The sequence below is a fragment of the Diuraphis noxia genome, unplaced genomic scaffold, assembly GCF_037042655.1.
Source record: "Diuraphis noxia isolate RWA-SAM2 unplaced genomic scaffold, SU_Dnox_SAM2 contig0004, whole genome shotgun sequence".
Taxonomy (NCBI): Eukaryota; Metazoa; Arthropoda; class Insecta; order Hemiptera; family Aphididae; genus Diuraphis; species Diuraphis noxia.
The window spans coordinates 53,358,578-53,379,532 of NW_028301714.1; the positions used below are offsets into that span (position 1 = coordinate 53,358,578).

General features: G+C 30.2%; 2 protein-coding genes and 1 pseudogene across 3 annotated transcripts; all 3 read right to left on the reverse strand.

The window, feature by feature from the left end:
- Window positions 1–1,021: 1,021 nt before the first annotated feature.
- LOC107161740 (glucose dehydrogenase [FAD, quinone]-like) lies at window positions 1,022–6,263 on the reverse strand. 2 transcript variants are annotated; one of them, XM_015508255.2, is made up of 6 exons: window positions 5,854–6,263; window positions 5,026–5,253; window positions 4,698–4,868; window positions 3,377–4,095; window positions 2,247–2,534; window positions 1,022–1,874 (listed from the first exon to the last, which is right to left on the reverse strand). In XM_015508255.2, exons 2-6 carry the CDS (start codon window positions 5,222–5,224, stop codon window positions 1,386–1,388), a joined length of 1,866 nt encoding a protein of 621 aa, XP_015363741.2. In that variant the 5' UTR covers window positions 5,225–5,253; window positions 5,854–6,263; the 3' UTR covers window positions 1,022–1,385. The 2 variants fall into 2 exon arrangements, with proteins under 2 accessions (XP_015363741.2, XP_015363740.2); XM_015508254.2 differs by having other exon boundaries at window positions 5,858–6,260.
- Window positions 6,264–7,772: 1,509 nt separating this feature from the next.
- Window positions 7,773–13,468, reverse strand: LOC107161746 (uncharacterized). Its single transcript, XM_015508265.2, has 4 exons — window positions 13,310–13,468; window positions 9,669–9,857; window positions 7,981–8,265; window positions 7,773–7,898 (listed from the first exon to the last, which is right to left on the reverse strand). The coding sequence occupies exons 1-4, from the start codon at window positions 13,373–13,375 to the stop codon at window positions 7,866–7,868; spliced, it is 573 nt and encodes a 190-aa protein (XP_015363751.2). The 5' UTR covers window positions 13,376–13,468; the 3' UTR covers window positions 7,773–7,865.
- On the reverse strand, window positions 10,301–12,081 carry LOC149056191 (uncharacterized; annotated as a pseudogene).
- Window positions 13,469–20,955: the final 7,487 nt, after the last annotated feature.

A 20,955-nucleotide genomic window follows, 5' to 3' on the forward strand; every position in this document is an offset into this window, starting at 1 on the left:
TAATATTATTGGGTTTTAATGTTCACTACCGTTATTTTGAACATTATTATTACGGTTAAGTAATACTTATCTTTCTTATAAGCTATAATTTATGATAAACGTATCCCGGTGGTCGATAAATTGATATTATTTTTAGAAAATGTTGTTTTAATTCAATGAAAGCTTCTAAGCCTAATAAAAATGAAAATACTCTCATTTTACCATCCATAAATTGTGAGTAAGTACCTGCAGTTATGACAAATCATTTTTAGCCATATACATATAGTGTAAGCAACGTCAAAACTTCAAGTTTATTGAAGAATAGGTAATACAAAAGTTAGGTATTACATTATTATTAACTTAAACCCTATTATAATATAGTTATTCTTAAAAACATCTTATTTTTTGATAAAAACTATAAAATAATGCTGAAATTTAAGGAGCGTTCTACATTTTATTGTAGTTTATATTCTGTAATTATTCATATAAACCAACAATTATTACTATAAATAAAATATTTATGAATACAACATAGACAACCAAACCAACACCCATGTCTATATCCTATATATAATATTATGTATATTATTGTGTTCACGCCAATATGTTTTGTTTTTTTGGAGTTGGTATACATGCACGTGTACGTTTGTCTTCAATGCCTTCGACCAAAAATTTTTTTTTTTTGTTTTTTTTTTTTAATGTTTTTGAGCCAAAACTTTTTGAGCTCCTTTTTAAGATGCTAAATAAAATATTTGCTCCGATGTGCACATTCTCTGGTGTAATATGATAATCGGAATTATCTATGTACAAAATTTCATAATTCCTTCAAACTAGGTACCTCATAAATAATATGGAATGTGCATCCAAATCTTGTATGACGAATAGGTACCAAGTGTCATTTTTCATTAGTATAGAGCTCTATTAAATATTTTATTCGATCAACGTAAAATATGTATAAAACATCCAATACACTCTAGAGTTCTAAATATTGTAATAAAGATAATACACTATTTCGAACATACAAATGTTTGCAAACATTAAATACATAAATAATATAATATATTACTATAAAAATATGTCATCATGAACACAAATAATTTCAAAATGTCAAAATATTTAAATAATATTATAGGTACTTTCCTTTTACATAAATTAATATGTCTATTTTTAAAAGGTTTCCGCTTTGGTATAGATACACATAGATAACATATTTACGTTGGTCTGGAATGATAATAATATCTTGAAATTATACAGCATAACGATTTTGAATAAATATATAAGAAAAAAAGTAATCGTCGCGATAGTAATAAATTACCATAAAATCTGGGTTAAGCAAAAAAAAAGAAAACAATAATTTATTGCAGATGTTCGTGACGATAACGCGTGTCACAATCACTGCAATCGTGTCACCGTTTCCTGTCTAGCCATTTCTCTTTGATCATGTCCGCGGCCTTCTCGGCAATCATTATAACCGGAGCGTTGGTGTTGGCACTGACCAGTGTGGGCATAATGGACGCGTCTACGACACGGAGCCCGTAAATTCCGTACACCCGGAGCAGAGGGTCCACTACAGCGGTCTTATCCCACTCGGGTCCCATCTTGGCGGTGCCCACCGGATGGTATATGGTCACCGTGTAGTGTCGGACCATGCATTCCCAGTAGGCGTCTGTGAACCGCGGCACGGCGGCGCAACCGGGGAACGGTATGTCGTGCAGCCGACTGCCGTATCGGCGAAACGGTGTGGTCCGGGACATTGCCACCACGAACTTGACGCCCTCCACCAGCGTGTCCACGTCCTCTTGGGCCGTCAGGTAGTTTGGCGATATCCTCGGATACACGGTAGGGTCGGTGCTCCGCAGCAGTATTTCGCCCCGACTTTTGGGCCTCAACAACATCTGTAGATACGAGAAACGTAGATTATATTATAATTGTATCGCCACCGTACGCCACAGTGATGTCCAGGAAAGGGAATAGGTTATAATAAATTTATCAAAATTGATTTTTTAACAAAATTAAATACCTCGATGAACACCGCATAGGTGCCTACCACAATAAATATTCTGAAAAAAATCAATTTAAAGGATACTCTTATATTGATGTCTCAAGTAGTCAAGTATAAAAGTATGAGAAAATGTTTTGTTTCAGCACATTTATAATGTATTTGTCCTAATTCTGTTTTTAGTTTTAGTCAACCATCCTACACTCAATGAAAATAAAATCTTTTGTTTGTTTTTCGTATTTTCTTAAGGTATTATATTTTCACTTACAGGTATAGCAGACCACACATCTTTGTTGTTAATTGGTTCATACACAGCTTTATAAAACTCTTCTTTCAGTCCGTGAGCTTTCCACAGTTGTACACCACCATCAGAATTGGTAGAACCAGAAACAAAGTGTAACTCGATGTCCGGTGTGTCGACTGATTGATTAGCATATTTGGTGTTGATAAATGCCAACCCTTCGACACCACCCATAACTGTCAACGGTCCGTCACCCATCGTAGCATAGTTCAAAACAGTTTGGACGTTTTCTACTCTCTCTTGTATTAACGACACCTGTACAACGAATGAAGGAGCTCGTGGTTAATTTTAATTCACAGCAAAGTGGCAAGTTCCCTAGCTAGAAATATACTAGGTGTGAGGGACACTAATTTTAGGTCGATAAAATGCACGTATAATATTAATACAAATTAATTTTTGATTATTAATGAAAATTTAATAAAATGTAGTGAATAGCATCGTAAAAAATATAAATTTAGATGAATAAGTCATTATGAGGATAATAATAATAATAATAATCACATTCGATTTTTCAAATCTATACGCTTCAGAATAATTAATTTTCTTTTAGCTGAAGCTATTGCCACTGGTAAAGTTGTACTTATCCTTAATAATATTTTAACATTAAGAATTAAATCTCCAGGACAATTGTCCTAATAATAATACCTATGAATAATACATATTTACCAATGATAACAAGCAAGACTGAGAAGTTAAAATGACTAAATTTGGTTTAATATTTAAATCTTTTATTAAAAGAAGAAAACAAGTAATTTAACCATAAATAAAATTTGCCCTTTCCCCATCAGGTATATGGATATAGTGGTACTATACTACACTGCAGTATCACAGTTCATCCACAAGGGGGTAAGGCTATTGGACTTAGAATTCAGGGTCCCCGCTATTTTAATTGATATGTAATATTTCTAATTTTAAAATTTTAACAGGAATATTTATTTTATAATAATAATATTTTATAGGGCTCGCAAAAACATTTAATATAGGGGCCAGTGGGGGATCTGAGGTAGATACCTTTATTCATCAGCCATCATTAGTTTTTATCTGTTTATATAAAATATCGTTTTATAATTAATAATTAATATGCATAGTAATTTCACCTCTTTGTTAATGAGAAACGCGAGCCCACCAAGTCCAACGTGGTCTTGAAGATTTTTCCCGACATCCAAATCAGCTAGAACGGGTATACCCATTTCTGTCAGGTGGTTCTTAGGACCTATGCCCGAAAGCATAAGTAGCTGTGCAGAACTAATGGAACCCGCAGACAGAAGCACCTCTTTGTTGGCCCGAATGAAATGCCGTTTGTTGTCCTTGATCATTTCGACGCCGAACGCGACTTTTGTCTCGGGATTTATTGCCACGCGTGTGACATGAGCGTTGATGGACACGTGCAGGTTCTTCCGCAGTCTAGCCGGTCTCAAAAAAGCTTTCGCCGTACTGCATCTGGCTCCTCTTCTGATGGTCCCTTGGGGTATCATAAAACCAGTTTGCCGTTCTCCGTTTATATCGCGAATATCGTAGCCCATTTCTTGGCCAGCCCTGACGAATGCGTCTGCCAACGGCGTTTTGTATGGTGCCTCAGACACCGTCAGATAACCACCCATCGAATGGTACGGGGTCCGTGCTAAGTATGGATTTCTATTATCTTCTGATTTTTTAAAGTAGTAAAGCACGTCTTTGTATCCCCAACCAGGATTGCCTTGTTTCAACCAGTTGTCATAGTCCATTTGGTTTCCACGCACGTACATCATATAGTTCAACACGCTGGACCCACCTAAGACTTTGCCCCGAGGCCAATTGCAACGTTGTTCTTTCATAGCTGTAATATATATATATATATATTTACATTATATATACTTTCGTCCATTTATTAGGTATGTGTGTAGAAATTTAGAATTATAAACTATTATTATCATATTATGGTTTTAAAACTATTTTATTTAACCTTGTTTTAGATCGATCATAAATACACAGTATACATACATTTGATGTAGGTACTATTTATTATTAATGTTTATTGAATTTCTTATGATTTTTATAATCAAATCAAAATAATACATTTTTACAGCAAAATTTATATATCTTGATTTCTTTAACAAAATTTATTTCATTCAGCTAGAATTTAATTTCTCTGTACAATTTTACATTTTATTTTTTTCTGAAACTACTATAGCTGTTTTAAGAAATTTAAAATTGCCCTACTTAAAGTAAAATTTCTGTTGATTCCCTGATTATAAAAAAACTTAATGAGACTTTTACATCACTAGTCTTCAAAAGTGTGGCCTAACATTTAAACAACACATTATTAATGCTATCAATAAACCTTTGTAAGCTCATCGTAAATTTATATATTACGGCCAGAATAAATTGAGTTCACAAAATAAATCTTCTAATATCCATCCATATTAATTTGTTACTCACCCAAACATGCTGTATCCTGGGGTTCGGCTTTATATTGCCAATCGAGCTGGGTAAGTTGCAAGTAGGCAGCCAACAAAGGCACATCGGATATTTCGGTTTCATCTCCGCCGGCTTCTATTAATAATACACTCCAATCTTCGACTTCGGTCAACCTATTCGCCAGCACCGCACCTAATAAATATTAACGTTTTTATTTGCATATAAAGGTAAAAACATAACATGCCACTTAAAAAAGTTATTGTCACTATGCCACAATAAAAATTATTACGTGTGTACATCAGCACGATATCGTATATATTATAATATTAAAATAAAATATTATTTTCACCTGCCGATCCAGCGCCGACTATAATGAAATCATATTGGTCGAGTATCAGATCGCTGGGCTGTTCTATAATCCTTGATTCGGGATCATTTACTTCGTAGTGGAAATAAGCAATAGCCGCGACCAAAACGGGCAAGAACCAGGCCACTTGCGACGCAGCCCCCGCAATCGCTCCGATGGGTATAACTTCCACGCCACTCATGAGTACCGCATAGTATCACAACAGCCAATCTAAAAACATAAACAAGACACACGATGGAATCGTTGATGATGTTTGAGGTCACTATCACTATCGGTGGTGAAACTAACCGATGCTTATTGACAGTATTATATTTTATGGCATGTACAGCGAATGTGGCGAAGAAGAAAGGAACTGCGCCCTACGTGACAACGATCACGTAGACGTGTGTTATAATAAACATGTCGCTCTAACCTGATTTTCAAATTCACAAAGTCGGACGATCAGGATATAAAAACTAGAATGGTAAAAATGTGCGTATTTTTTACGAAAATAATATTTCAGTTAAATTGGTTCACGTTAAAGTAGATCAGATTAATAATAGCACGTAGACATCGCTCATTATACATTATAGTAGCCTACCTATGATTTACTACGATATTTTATTTTCATGTGGAACACAAGGTATCTACATGGCATGATCGTATACATGGTTTTAAAATGCATCAATAATTTATAAAGGGGTTCAAGAATATATTTTGTATATAGCGATCATCACATATGATCACATATACATCTTTCGCGGATAAAATATAATATTTAATATAATTAGCTGTATCATTAATATCTTTATAATAGATGCCTTTAATTACCTACCAAAATGTATCCAATGAAAAGTTGATTCTGTGACGTCAAGCTTAACTCACTCGATACGTCAAAACAAATCCAACGACGATTGACGGTTCAGATGACGATTATATGCATATACATAATAATATTACGCTTAAACATCGATAAAGCGCGAACGATTGAGTTGTCTGCGACTTAAAGTGAACACAATAGTCTCACGCAGATGCATTATTGTCACGTCGGTAATGAAATAATTAATTTAACGATGACGATGATATCAAGACACCATATTTTATACCGGTAAATCCAACACACAATATACGTATAATATTATACTCGTGCCTGGATAGGTTACGGACAACGAACAACTACCTCCTATGCACGTCCAGATCAACGACCTTACGCACTGACATTGAGATGAGCGTTATACCTACAGAAACGTGCGCACATATATAACGGTATTCGTGCAAGACACTTAGACACCCACCTCTCTTCTGCTGTTCCAACCAGTTTGAATTACGTATAATTACGTAGGTATACGGTGGCGCTGCAGCGCGTCATCGTATAGACCCTAACAACCAGAAAATTGGATGAACCTTTTCCATTTCTCTCGGTGAGATTATTGCGTCCTGCGTGATTGGGACTATGACGTCAATTCAACTACTCAGTCGGAAAAAAAACATTATAATTGGTTTAAACTACATTTTTCTCGAATGGATATTTTTTTATGGACGAAATTATCGCGAGAAAAGTAATTCGCGTCAAGCAATATTCATTAAAGTTAATATTGTACCTATACTGTTCCAGTTTAAAAATATATCTAAATTACACTGTATTATGTAACCTATCTACCTACCTTCCTACATTAAAGTACATTTATAAAATAAAAAATAAAATATTTACTTTAAATGTATACATAATGGATTTATTAGGTACATCACAATTATTGTAAGCAAATATTTTTTAGATTAATATACAAAATATATTACATACCAAAAAACGAAAGTTCCTGCTTTGAAAATATTGTTATTACGCTTTTGGTCGAGACTAATTCGTTTTATTAGCGGAAGACTTCTTTTATTAAGTACCAATAGATTTTCTTTTAACGTATCAATTATTATACCTATATAACTATAAAAATATACATGAGTAATGAGTAATGAGTATATAAATTATAATATAAAATAATTATAAAACAATTACATTAAAATTAGATAATCCCACGTTTAATATATTAAACACAATGTTATGATATAATTATCATTAATAATACAATATTATCAATCAAACATTATTTTATTAATTTTTTGAAGGGCAAAATAATTTCTTATGAGTTATTTTCATAACATAATCACTTGATTTATGAAATAGTTGACAAAAATAAAAATATCGTATATCATTATTCATAGATACCTATAATAAATCACTGAATACTAAATAACTTAAAACTTATTTTAAATAACATAATTATATGTGTATAGTGCTAGTACACAATGCACATGCCTATAGTGGCACTGAAGTGGCTTTATTATTTTATTACAATACATTTCAATACGCTCCTCGCACAAAATTTCCAATAGTAATACATTTTTCTTCAATAAAAAATCTTTGGAAATGTTTAATACGTTTTATCTGGTTTTTAATATTTATAGTATTATAGTGATATAGCTGTTATTACTAGAATATTATTAACTCAAATATTTTTTTATATGAAGCCTAAAAAGTAAGCAACTTAATTGAGAATCAGAAATTTCAATTGTATCTTGATAAAATATAGTGAAATATAATTTTTTATGAATGTTTACAGGGACACGTCAAGGTAAATGATCACCTTAGGAGGCATTTAAATATTTATTTGTATCTACTTATAATTATAAAAAATATGCATCAAGAAGAGTGCAAGTTTGTGGAAAAACAATCATTAGGTATGATAAATATAATATTATGTTAAAAATATATACATATATTTATTGTGTTAAGATTTGACACTAATTTTTTCATAAACTAGAATAATTATAGATAGTCAAGTGTTGCTTCATTCAATTTTAGAAATCCCGGAAACTTGATCCTGAAAATACAATAAAATACAATACAATATAGTTAGGAAATTAAATTGACCCCAAATACTATGATATTAGATAATATAATACCTCCACTGAATTTGCATATTCTACCAACTTAGTAACAGATTTTTTAAGTAACAATTTGAGTTGCTCAACAATTTCATTCGATTCAATTGAATCGTAAATGTAATTTTGATCAAATCCAATAACTTCTTTTGATATATGATCGATGGTGATGTAAAATTTTCCTATTGCTTTATCGGGTGTTTTCTCAATCACATCAGACATTTTATTTATTCTTTCCAAAGCGTCTGACCAATTTGATAATTGAGTTTTTAATGCCCGTAACTTTTCCGACTTTATATCATCTACCTTTAAAAAATATATACATTACTTCTTAAAATATTATTTAATGACCTAAAAGAATGGCCTAATGACGTCATTTATTGATATACAAGGTGAGCTTCATTTACCCGATCTCATCTTTAAAAGTCAACGGACAATGATAATGAGTTCATCATATCCGCAAATCTTGTCTTTGTACAATTGGTGAACACTTTTATATTTTAAAATCAATGTTAATACCTATCTATATTCTATATGGAAAATTTAAGTTTTCTTAAAAGGGCGCAAAACCCGTATTTGTTGTCTCAGTCTTACAAACCGGTAACATATCAAATTTTAGTTCAGTAGTTCAATTATTACTTCGTTAGCTTAAAGATTAGAGTGAATAGACATATTATAAAACTTGATGGTAAGACCATTATCTGTGTTTTGTTGGAAGTATTTTTATAATAATTCAGTTTTTAAATGAGCGTGTTTTTGTTTTAAAATTTATTATACGCGCATAACTCATTTAAAAACTGAATATCGTAAAAATACTTCCAAAAAAACACAGATAATGGTCTTACCATCAAGTTTCATAATAGGTCTATTCGCTCTAATTTTTAAGCTAACGGAGTAAAACGTGAACTGCTGAGCTTCAATTTGCTATGTTACGCATTTGTAAGACTGAGACAACAATTACGGATGTTGCGCCCCTTAATAGGCCTGCGCAGACTCATGTTTCAGGTGTGGCATATATTTTTTTTTTTGACTACCCACCCCCTCACAAACCTCCCTTAAAAAATAAACAAGATAGATTTTTTTTTAATTTTATTATAAGATCCTCCTAGATTAAGCTATCTTCATCTATGGATGTTAAATATTATGATTTTTGACTATTTTAACATGATAAAAATAGATTGGCATACAAATTGTATGATCAAATTGATAAAAAAATTTCTCGTTTTCCAGCAAGATAGAGTTATTGGCTCTTTTTCTTAAATATGTACCGGGTACTCACTTAAAGAAATACCCAGCTTCAGGTGTGGCTATCACTATTATAAGCCACACCCGTGCGCAAGCTATGACGCACAGCAACTACTCTCATTTATTTTTCACACTTTATTAATTAAAATAAATAAACATTTTACATTATATGTACTTGTATGATTGATTAGCAACGTCAAAAAATATGATGAACAATGAACATTATCACCTGGGTAGATTATTAGCTTAAATTTAAACCATAACTATCAAATATAAATCTATCGGTATCTTTTTACTCCCATCTCAATAAACTTGAATTGACGAGGTTAAAATTTTAAACAATTAACTATTTGCATAAATCTTAATTAGGTAACAATTACTGAAACATAGTTCATGAAAATGAATACAAAACAATTTAATAAATAAAAATAAATACCTTATTAATTTAAATTTATATAGAATACCTGTTTAATAATTTTAGACAAGTCATTTTCGACGGACTTTGTAAATGCATCGAATGCTTCGTTGGTAATCGTCTTGATTTTTTCATTTTCTACTCCATACAATTCTATCTTTGATAAAGAATCTCTTATACAATTTTGGGCATCAACTATCCATTGATTTTCATTGACTTCAATCGGTATACTATTTCCCTAAACACACACGTAGATTATATCTTATATGTATCAAATTAAGTATTAAGTTATATAAGTAGCTAGATGGCACCTGTTTTTCTACATATACATAACTATATTATATCATTCAGGGTGATCTAGAACAAATGGATGCAGCTGTTTGGACGTGGAGAGATTGGACGTCAAAAAAAAAAATTATAAATCAGTAAATAAAATTAATACCTAAATTATTTATATTTATTATAGTACGTCAAAAACTACCTAATACAAAATATTTAAATGAAAACCCTATGCCTCGGCCTATGCTGCTGAGGGCTCATAAAATAAAATAAAAAAAATATTTAAATATACAAATTATTTATTATATAAAATTTTGAAATTAAAAATATATCTAAAACCATTTATATTTATTATATATTATGTACAAAACCATTCCACGGACGTTTCGTCCCTGGCAATTATTAAGATAGGACGTTTCGTCCCGGAAAGTTGTTAGCCATAGGACGTTTGGTCCCCGGCATACTTTGATAATCTAAATTCTAAATACGTAAATTTTTAATGAAAAATTTAATCTTTATATGACAATACTACAAAATGTACAAATACATAATCAATACCTATTCATACAATACAATTACAAATAGTAAAGATTTAAATAAATCACAATAATTGTATTAAATCAACACAAAATGTGGTACAAATAAATTAAAATTAACATATTTTGTAAGCCCAATGGCCTATGCTGCCGAGGGCTCTTTCCTAATAAAAAAAAAAAAAAAAAAAAAAAAAATTAAAATTAAATACTATAATATTAAGATAAATTGTATATTTATTTTTAGGTCAACTGACTTATGTTTTTTAAATATACAATTATGTATATAAAAAATGTCATTATCGTCATTATATTGAAATCCCGTACAATATTATTGCAATTTCTTTTCCTTAAAACTAACTATTTTCGGTTCATTTATTATTTCATTTTGTTTTTGTACCAATGCAGTCGTTGCAGACATATTACACATCTATATTGATTCAATAAATATATACAAGTTAGGATGTTTAATTCTGACAATATTTTTTTAATTTATTGTTGAATCCTTAACACGTTGTTAGTCCGACCATATTATCCTTCTTTTGTGGCATTGTTAACGTTCCACATGTGCGGTGAAAATATTAGTGGATGTTGTAGAAAGCGAGATACACCGTACTCCGTTGTTGTGGATTTGTATGTCCCATTGACGTAAGTTGAATCAAAATACACCAAAATATCGTCTAATCTTTCCAACGATTTAAAAGAATTCGATAGTAGTGACATTCCTGCACATTTTTAAATACTCAGAAATTACATAAATGTACACATATAAAAATTAAAAATTACCTTTTTTTGCAATATTTGCAGGAAAAAAATTTTAAGGCAGAAAACATTTTTACAGCCTCTCTAAACTGTTTGTCTTGTTTATATATAATGGCTAATCCAAGCTCTTGAACTTTTCGCCAGATAGATTGGTTTAAATGATAAAAACACAATTTCACGGATACTTCATTATTAAATACTTGTTTGATTGCCAGAACCACAGAACGTTCGAAATCGATTGAAATTATTGAAAGTGCTTAATAATAAAGGAATAATAATATTGTCTATACTTGCTTGTAGTATATAAACTTGATAAATATCGGAAGAGCAAGTAGAAAATGTCCCGTCCATATAAATAATTTTGGTACGTTTTAATACGTCAATGCACGTTTGTGAATAGAAAATTATAATACGGTTTTCATTATTTTTATTGCCAGAAAATAAAAACTACTCTGAATTTTCTTTACCAGTCATACTCTAATGTGTTCCTTCCAGTAAAATATCATCTATTTTTGAAATTTTTGGATGGATATTGCTGCGAATACGCTGCAAACACCTTTTTTATCGAATTTTCATTACCAATAAATTGGTTGATTTTGTCTGATAAATTAGCCACATTCCCTGCATAAATCCGAGATGGTAAATCATAATTTTCTTTTGCTGTTTCCTTTATAGTGTATTTAGCTCTCTCTGTGTTAGTAAAATCTGGATCGCCTTCATGACTGTGAGCTCCAATTTAAAAATGGTAGTTATTTCTTCATCTGTTATAATTGTTCCATTGCACATGTCTTTGTGAACACACGCCCACCGGATTCCTAATTTTACTTTTTTTAATCATAATGTAAACATTTTTGTAAATGTATTTCTTTTTGTAATTAAACACTCCATATTTGTACTATACACTACACACTTGTATACGCACTACAATAGGTACGAACACAATATAACTCTGTACAGCGAGTGTGTAGAATTGTTGAAATAGTAAGTATAAAACATTTTATCGAATAGGTTTATCTTAATAACATTTGATATAGATACTAAATACTGTATACCTATTTGAAAACAATGAATCCCCCATCATTTAATGTATTAAAATAAATATAGAATTTCAACTCACAAGCCTGTTTGGCTGTATATAGTGCACAAACAATCTTTATTACTTACCTATAGGCTATTTACTATATTAGCAGTGTTGTAAAAAATACTTTTTAAAAGTATTTAAGTAATTACTCAAATACTCTTAAAATAAAGTAGTTCAAATATTTAAAATATTTGAATACTTCTACTCAAATACTTTACAACACTGTATATTAGATATTACAGAATTGTTCATTAAAAATAAATGTAGTAAATGTTAGTAAAATAATGAAGTTTGAAGTAATTAATAACCTGAGAACCGAATGTTCTATACCTAATGAAAATATGCCGTGGACCAAACGTCCTATGGCTAAAAACTCTCCGGCACCAAACGTCCTATCTCAATAATTGCCGTGGACGAAACGTCCGTGGACTGGTTTTTTTGACGGGGACGAAACGGCGGGAGCGAAACGTCCGTTTACCGTCCAAAATATAATACATAAGATAACTAAGAATTTTTTTATGTCAAATCTAGTTATTTATATTAGTCATATTATCTTATGTTATAATATTTAAAAAAATGAATCCATCCCTGATCTCATTAAATTATCAAAATCCTGCAGCAACATAAAAATTTAAAATAGAATAATCTCATAAATTAATATATTATATTAGTTGTATGTTATAATCGGTTCGTGTTTAATAACAAGTATTTTGGTTTAGGTATGGAATTCAGTAATATTTAACTAAAAATATGTTTTTTAGGGTATTGATTATTATTTTTTCAAATGCACATATGCACTTATATATTACTCAAGTATTATGTAGGTATACTAGCTGTGTAGTTTTATACAGCTAACACATAATGTGTATTGTATTTATTTTATAAATATTACTTGTCGTTCAAATTAAGATGAATAAGGGAAATTGAAATTGAAATAAAAAATAAAATACATACATATATATTATTCAAAAAGTAATAAATTATAATTTTGAAGTCTGGAGTAGGTAGTATAAAGTAGTTATGTATATTACTTACTTGAGCTGTACCTAGTGAGGTAATCATAAACAATGTTGTATAAAAGACAATATTTAAAACGGCCATCACTAAATTTTAATTTATTATTATTTTTCAGTCTAGTCGGGAGTAAAAATTAACAACTAGTTGTTAAAACAATCAAGGTAGGTATTCCTTATATACCGACTTACCTACTCATTGTCGAACAGAAGATAGATATATATGTCGTTTAAACGTGGTCCCCACTATAAATAGTCGATCACAGGGCAGATATTTTCAAACACTACGCTACCTACTTCATCATTCCATAGATATCTCCTTGGCTGCTCATGTTATCTAATATTATAATCAGTTATTAAAATGAAACCTATCTATTATATTGTTTATAATGTTAAATATTTAATAATATTCTGTAGGTAAATATGACAAAGTTATTTGTTACGATAACAAATATGGATACTTTCGTTTTGAGTAATTAGTATTACTGATGAATATTAGGTATGTAGGTATTACAGAAATTATATAATTATTATTTATTATAGTTTATGTATCTACTACCTCTGTTGGTTATATGTATTATATATTTAAGTGTACAGCATACGTATATTGTATACCAACATACCGTAAATAAATGAATAATTTAATGTAAATATTTTTTAGCACATATTTCAGTATATTTTGGTATGTAAAAAAAATTTGAAAAGTCGGTGAACCTATTCTTTTAACAAATATACATACCAATATACTTAATTTTATAAGAGATACTTATGTATTAAATTCTAATTTAAAATTTATAACTCAACAAATAATAGCTTATTTAATGAAATTATTAAATAAAAAAATAATTAGAAGTAGGTAAGTACGTGAAAAAAAATATTGTAATAATAATAAGTGTTATATGATTTTCATAATTTTGTAGAACACAGTCGAACCACTCAGATAAAAATAATTGTTTAATTTTATAGAGATCGTCAATTTTGTCATAAGTGGACGTAATTTAGGTAATATTCAAATAAATAATCACCCACCAAACTTTTTTTTTAAGTAGGTAATAGGTAATATTTATTTCAAAATAAATTGTATGTTGTTAACAAGTAGGTAATAAATAATAAGCTTAATATTTATAAATTAATTAAATAATTTATGAAGACAGAATTACAAATTTCCCAATATTTCCCTACATAATACCTACTTATAGCTTTCAAATAAAAACCAGTTACTTAACTATTGTTTTCAAAAATATGTAATTTAATAAAAAACGATAGACTTTCGAGTTTTAAACTGTAATATCTAAGTAATTAAGTAATTATACTAAAATGTATACATTTTATATTCGGTTTTAATTGTTTTAGACTGTGTGATTCAAAAAAGGTAATAATTGTATGGAAAATTAGTAAAAATAGTATTAGCAGATATTTACATTATTATTGTACATAATAATACACGTTATGTATTATTTATACATTGACTTACATTCACTTGTACATTTTTTTTCCTCTATGGTATCGAGGACCGAAGAAGTAACTATATGTTGCCAATACTTCTCCTCAACATTCACTAGTACAGTGAGAACATAAGACAAAAAAGTACATTAAAAATGTTAAAGTGTCATTTAATTTTAATTAATCGTTCTTATAGTTTCATTACATTATTAACTATTAAGCATCTAAAACTTATATGTATTTACTTTTGAAAAATTTGGAGTGTGACTATTTTAAAGAAGACAATATTAAGAATAGGTGGTATACCTATTCATGGTACAAGTTTGTAAAATCTATACCTAATTAGTAATTAGTTATTATTAGTTAGGAATTACTAATCAGTACATACCAAATTATCAACATATATCAATAACAAGACATATAGTAATTTAAAAATTTAGGAAATCAATGTATATTGTTTTACCAAACAAATAATAATTATACGTTTTATCATAGATACTGTTTTTTAAATACCTATTTACACAACTACCTAATTTCAAAATTCATATTCAAATTTTGACTTGAACACGAATAACTGCTTAAAAAAAATATTTAAAACAAATCGAACGTGTTTAGCATAGGTAGTAAAATATGTTTCTTTGATCCGTACAAAAGACTATATTTACAAATCATTATTGATTTGAGTTATTTTGGCATGCTGAACATACCTAATATGTATGACGTGTATATACATATGGTTCAATAATATGGGTAATACAAATTATACAGTTTTTTGCATTTACAATATACCATGTTATTATTTGATGTTCTTTACAATCATAGATATTTTTTTAGATAAAAGACTTATGCAGGATTCGTTGTACTATCGCAGCACCTAATCAGTGACTCGCTCACGATGAGTGGGGATGAATATGTCATATCCTTCAGGGCTTTTGTTTATCAATTTTTCATATAAAATATAAGATAAAGCCATGAATGTATACCTATTATAACGTAGTCTGAGTATAGTAAAAAAATGAATAACTCTCTTTAAAAAAGCTGAATACGCCACTGCGTCGGAAGTTGGGCACTATGCAACATTGAAACAGTTATAAATGCCAGACAGCGTCGTACTGGTGCAGTTATCATGAATTTTACACATTTAAAGTGATTAATTTATGTACGAAATACGAGTAATCACATTCGCTGCACTAAAACCGTTTATGGATCGTCCATACCGGTACAGTGATGGAAAATTTCAAGTTCATATTATATTTTTATTTAATTTAGGTGGCAGTACCACAGAGCAATTAATAATATATTCTGGGGAAATAACTATTATAATTTTTACCTACAAATTATCACTGCTTCCTACCCACATGGGATTTGTTTATTTGGTTTTTTTTCTCCTGTTTGAACCGACGACGCCGTGGAAATTGCTTCCGCGTTGCTTCCGCGGGTTTTAGGTACCTAAGTATACCACCTTAAGAAACCATTGAATAAATCAAATACTGACCTATTCTAAGTAAATTATAAATAACATTTTCAATCAATAATGATTTTAAATGAAATTTTTAAAACTTATTTGCCAACTGTCAATTACATAATTATTTAAAAGATACATACAAACTTTGTAAGAGTTTTTTTAATAATTTAAATGCAGTTAATAGTTATGATTAAAAATTTTAAACTTTAATGTAGACAGAAGTATCAATGTACCTATCATATATATTATAATTTATAACAGCCAACAGGTATAACTTATGTACAATAATAGTATTTTTAACTACAAAATATCAACAAAATTTACCTAGGTCAACCTATTTAAGTCCTTACACACCTAGTTGGTAAAATCAATTATGATAAAATATACTTGCATATTCAAATATACCTATTACCAACCTATAAATTTATACATCTGTAACGATTGTCGTCATCGACATCGTACATTAATCCGTACGTTGAGCATGGCTAATATGCTGAGTGTTAATAATACCAAGGTGTACATATATGTATGCAATATATATTATGCTGAAGCGACGTTTTAGCACACGCCGTGTTAATAACCGACCGGGACGGCTTAGGGTCGATGGGCTAGTAGAGTCGATGGTGGATGGAGAGACAGGCTAGAGTCAGAAGTCGATAGTTGGACTACAACCCGAAGAAGACCCGCGGACGACCACCTCAACCCACATTGGATATCGACACCCAAGACACACCATGGCCCGATCGGTAACTCTCAGTTATAATTTATAGGTATGCCTAACATACATATTATTAATAATTGATGTTTGATATATTATAATTTATAAGACTCGATGTTGTAGTTATAATAATACATAAATATTTAATAACAGTTACACATATATAAATACGTTGAGTACCTACTTTGCTTCACATAAGGTAACCTTGATTCCTAGCGATAATACCACACACCGAGGTCAAGTCCCGGAGACCTCATTAATATAAACAGGCCGTTACAGTTGGTGGAGGCGCCCGTCCCTGGAGTCCCGATTATTTTCTTGGGGGGAATAAAATTTATTTTTCTCTATGGAAAAGATTTCGATTCTAAGGTACACCCCTTGTGTTGTGATATTATTTTTGGGTGTCATGTGAATCTTATTTTTTTTTTTTTTTTTTGAATACCCACGGCAACATGGGCCATTGGGTTTAACGTGAGAAATTATTAATATAAAGGGGGGAAAAAAATTACATGAATTGTATCTACATCTAAATTAAACTAAATTTTGGTAAGAAGATTGGCGGCTGTGATGAATTGTATGATGTTGGTAATGGATTGAGGATTGTTGTTCAATATTTCTGAAAGTGATGATTCGGGTAGGATGAAGCTTGTACGGGTACTGAGATATGTTCAGCAATCGGTGAGGATGTGTTTAATGGTTACTTGAACACCGCAGGTTGTGCATATTGGAGGTTCTTCCCTGGACATTAAAAAACTGTGGGAGATTTTTGTGTGTCCTATTCTCAGTCTGGTTATTATTACTTCGAATTTTCTTTGGATTTCGAAGGGAAATGTCCAATTGTCCGTGTTATGTTTTATGTGGTTTAATTTTGTGTAATAAGATGTCCACTTTTGATGCCATCTTTGTTGACATTCCTTTATTATGAGTATTCGTATGTCACTGGAAGAAAAGATTTTTATGGACGATGATAGAGGTGATGTGATAGCATTTTTGGCGGCGAGATCAGCGAGTTCATTTTCTTTTATGCTGGAATGTCCGGGGATCCAAAATAGTTGGATTTTAATGTTATTGTGGTATGTAAGGTGTAGATTTTGTTCTGAATATGTAGGCCAATGTCTGAAGGATTATATGTGTTTTTTATATTGTTGATCGCACTAAGGGTAAGATAATGGTGTCTTGTAAGTGATGATTGGATATTATCTCGAGTGCTTTTAAAATGGCTATTGATTCGGCTGTGAAAACTGAGCAAGAGTTTGAATCTTATTATGTGAAGTTATTGACCCAATAATTCTTAATGGATGTCAAATTTTATATTAAACGAAATATTAATAATCAGATTGCTAAGGTAACAAAATCAAATATATTATTTTTAAACGAACAATTTCATTCAGAAATAAATGCAGGTACAATAAAAATTAATAAACAGTAGCTGAGTGAGTAACTGATAAACTTAGGTAGGTAATTACCTATATAACAATGTAAAGTATACGATTAACATTTTAACTGTAAACAGACGTTTTTTTAAAGGTGGGTATTATAAATAAATCAGAAAACATAATATCTTCATTGTAATAGATATCTATAGAAAAATAAATTCTGTAATAAAACCGATTTACCAACATTAAAGTAATTAATCACAATCTTGATAGGTAAGTATCAATTTACTACATAATTGCCTACTTATGTTTTATTTTAATTTGTAGTATGATATTTTTAAATAATATCTTTTATTGATCGTAAGTATCTAAAATAATAGTTAATTTTCACTGAAAGTAGCTACATGTTTTTATACAATAAAGATATATCATATTAGTCAGTAGATATGTATTTAAAATGTTGTGTGTAGTTATCTACGTATAGGTACATCATAGCTATTCATCATCTAAATAGGTATATCTATACCTACCTTGGTACTCATATTGCGTGTTTCTTCATCGTTCTAAATGCTTTAGATTTTTAATAAAAATCAGTCTAGAAAGTTATACTGTACAATAATGAGTTTAAGAACGAATATTCCAAGTACATAATATAGTACCTATACGTATACCTACACAATAAACGTAAATCGTAATTTTTCTATCCTACTTCGTCAATTGTATATAAAAAAGTTTTTATTTTAATATAATTGTATGCATTTTAAATATTTTTTTAAAGAAAAATTACGGTTTTCGTTTATTATGTAGGCACCTAAGTATTTATTTTATACTCGATATCACATTAACATTTATGCTGGGAGAAAAGAAAATTTCCACAATAATAAGACTTTCAGTATCTACGTTTGATATATTTTTTGTTAATATAATAACTAATAAGTACATTATTTTACATATACATATATTAGATTTTTCATATGAATATTTGCATATGCAATGTTAATTGGAATTGTATGAATTTTAACTTCTATAACTTCCAAATCCTATGGTTATTATGAACTACTGAACCAGCAAATATTCCTTAATAACAAAACAAAGAATTATAATTTATTCTTCATTAATAGACTATAAATAGCAACGTAGGTACTTTTATTACTTTAACATAATTATTGACTGTTAGCTACATATCTACACCTATATATGTATACAAGGAGTGGCCAATTTGCGTTTCGCGACTTATTTACAAAAATCAAAATTTTAATTTTTTTTCAAATATATTTAAAAAAAAAAAAAAAAATGTTTTTATTATTTAGGTAGATATACATCTATAGAATGCAGTTTAATAGACAAAAATATATATACCTATTTATATATGTTTATTAATTTATATTATATTGTATAAAATTATAAAATTTATTTCCAAATATTTTGGCTCTTGATATCATAGCTTTATGTATAAAAATGCATGTTATGCTTTGTTAACTTTATGAATTATCGAAATTTATTGATCTTAGTAGATAATATCGATAATAACTATACATAACCGATTTGCCTCCCCAAAACGGCACACAAGTTACAGTCTAAATTTACCTACCACCTGATAAATATAGGTAGGTACCTTTTTTTTGGGACGCAATTGGGCAATCCCGATAGTGTCTTTTTACCTTTTAGTTTTTTAATTTTACCACAGAGCCGGGCACAGACTGTCCCATCACTCGCCAATAATTTGGCCAAGATTACGCCCATGGCTATACTTAAAAAAACTTGTCCGGAGTGACTAATTGTATCAGGGGCGCACCCAAGGGGGTGGCTAACGGGCTTCAGCCCCCCCCCCCCCAAATGGCTAGCCCCAATTATTTTGATAATTTTATTTTATTAGGTTTATTGACAATTGACATTTGACTTTAAATTATTATAAAAAAAAATTATCAACTATCGATCCGATACCTAGGTCTACATTTAGACCGCAGGTTAACTTGGGCAACCCACACCCACAACAAAAGACTTGCCTTAAATAATCGCTCTCGACAACTACGTTATCTCCTCACATCACATCATGTCAACTTAAAAAACAAGCTACTATTATACAAACTCCTACTCAAACCAATCTGGACATACGGTATCCAACTCTGGGGTGCAGCCAAAAAGTCCAACTTAAACAAAATTCAAATCTTCCAATCTAAATGTCTCCGTCAAATAACTAAAGCTCCCTATTATATATCTAACGACACTCTACATAAAGATCTAGCTATTCCAACAGTTCAAAACGTCGCAAAAACCTTCTACAAACGCACACACTCCAAGTTCCACAGCCATCGTAATCCCCTGATTTCCGAACTATCTACCAACACTATTCCTGGTGACCCCAGAAGGCGTCTAAAACGTACCTGGTGTCGTGACCTACTAATCTAAAATTGTTTATACCTCTATCTCCCTTAATTTTATAACCACACCCTCTCCTACTAGCAAACTAAAATCCTAGCCTAAAATCCTAACCTTAAGTGCCTCCAATGGGCGGTTTCTTATTTCCAGCCTCTCAAAAACCATATCACCTCCATCACATACACTTATTGTAAAACAACATTTACAGATTGTGTATATTTAAATAAACGTTAAAAAAAAAAAAAAAATCAACTATCGAAATTGAAACATTAGGTATAACATAATAT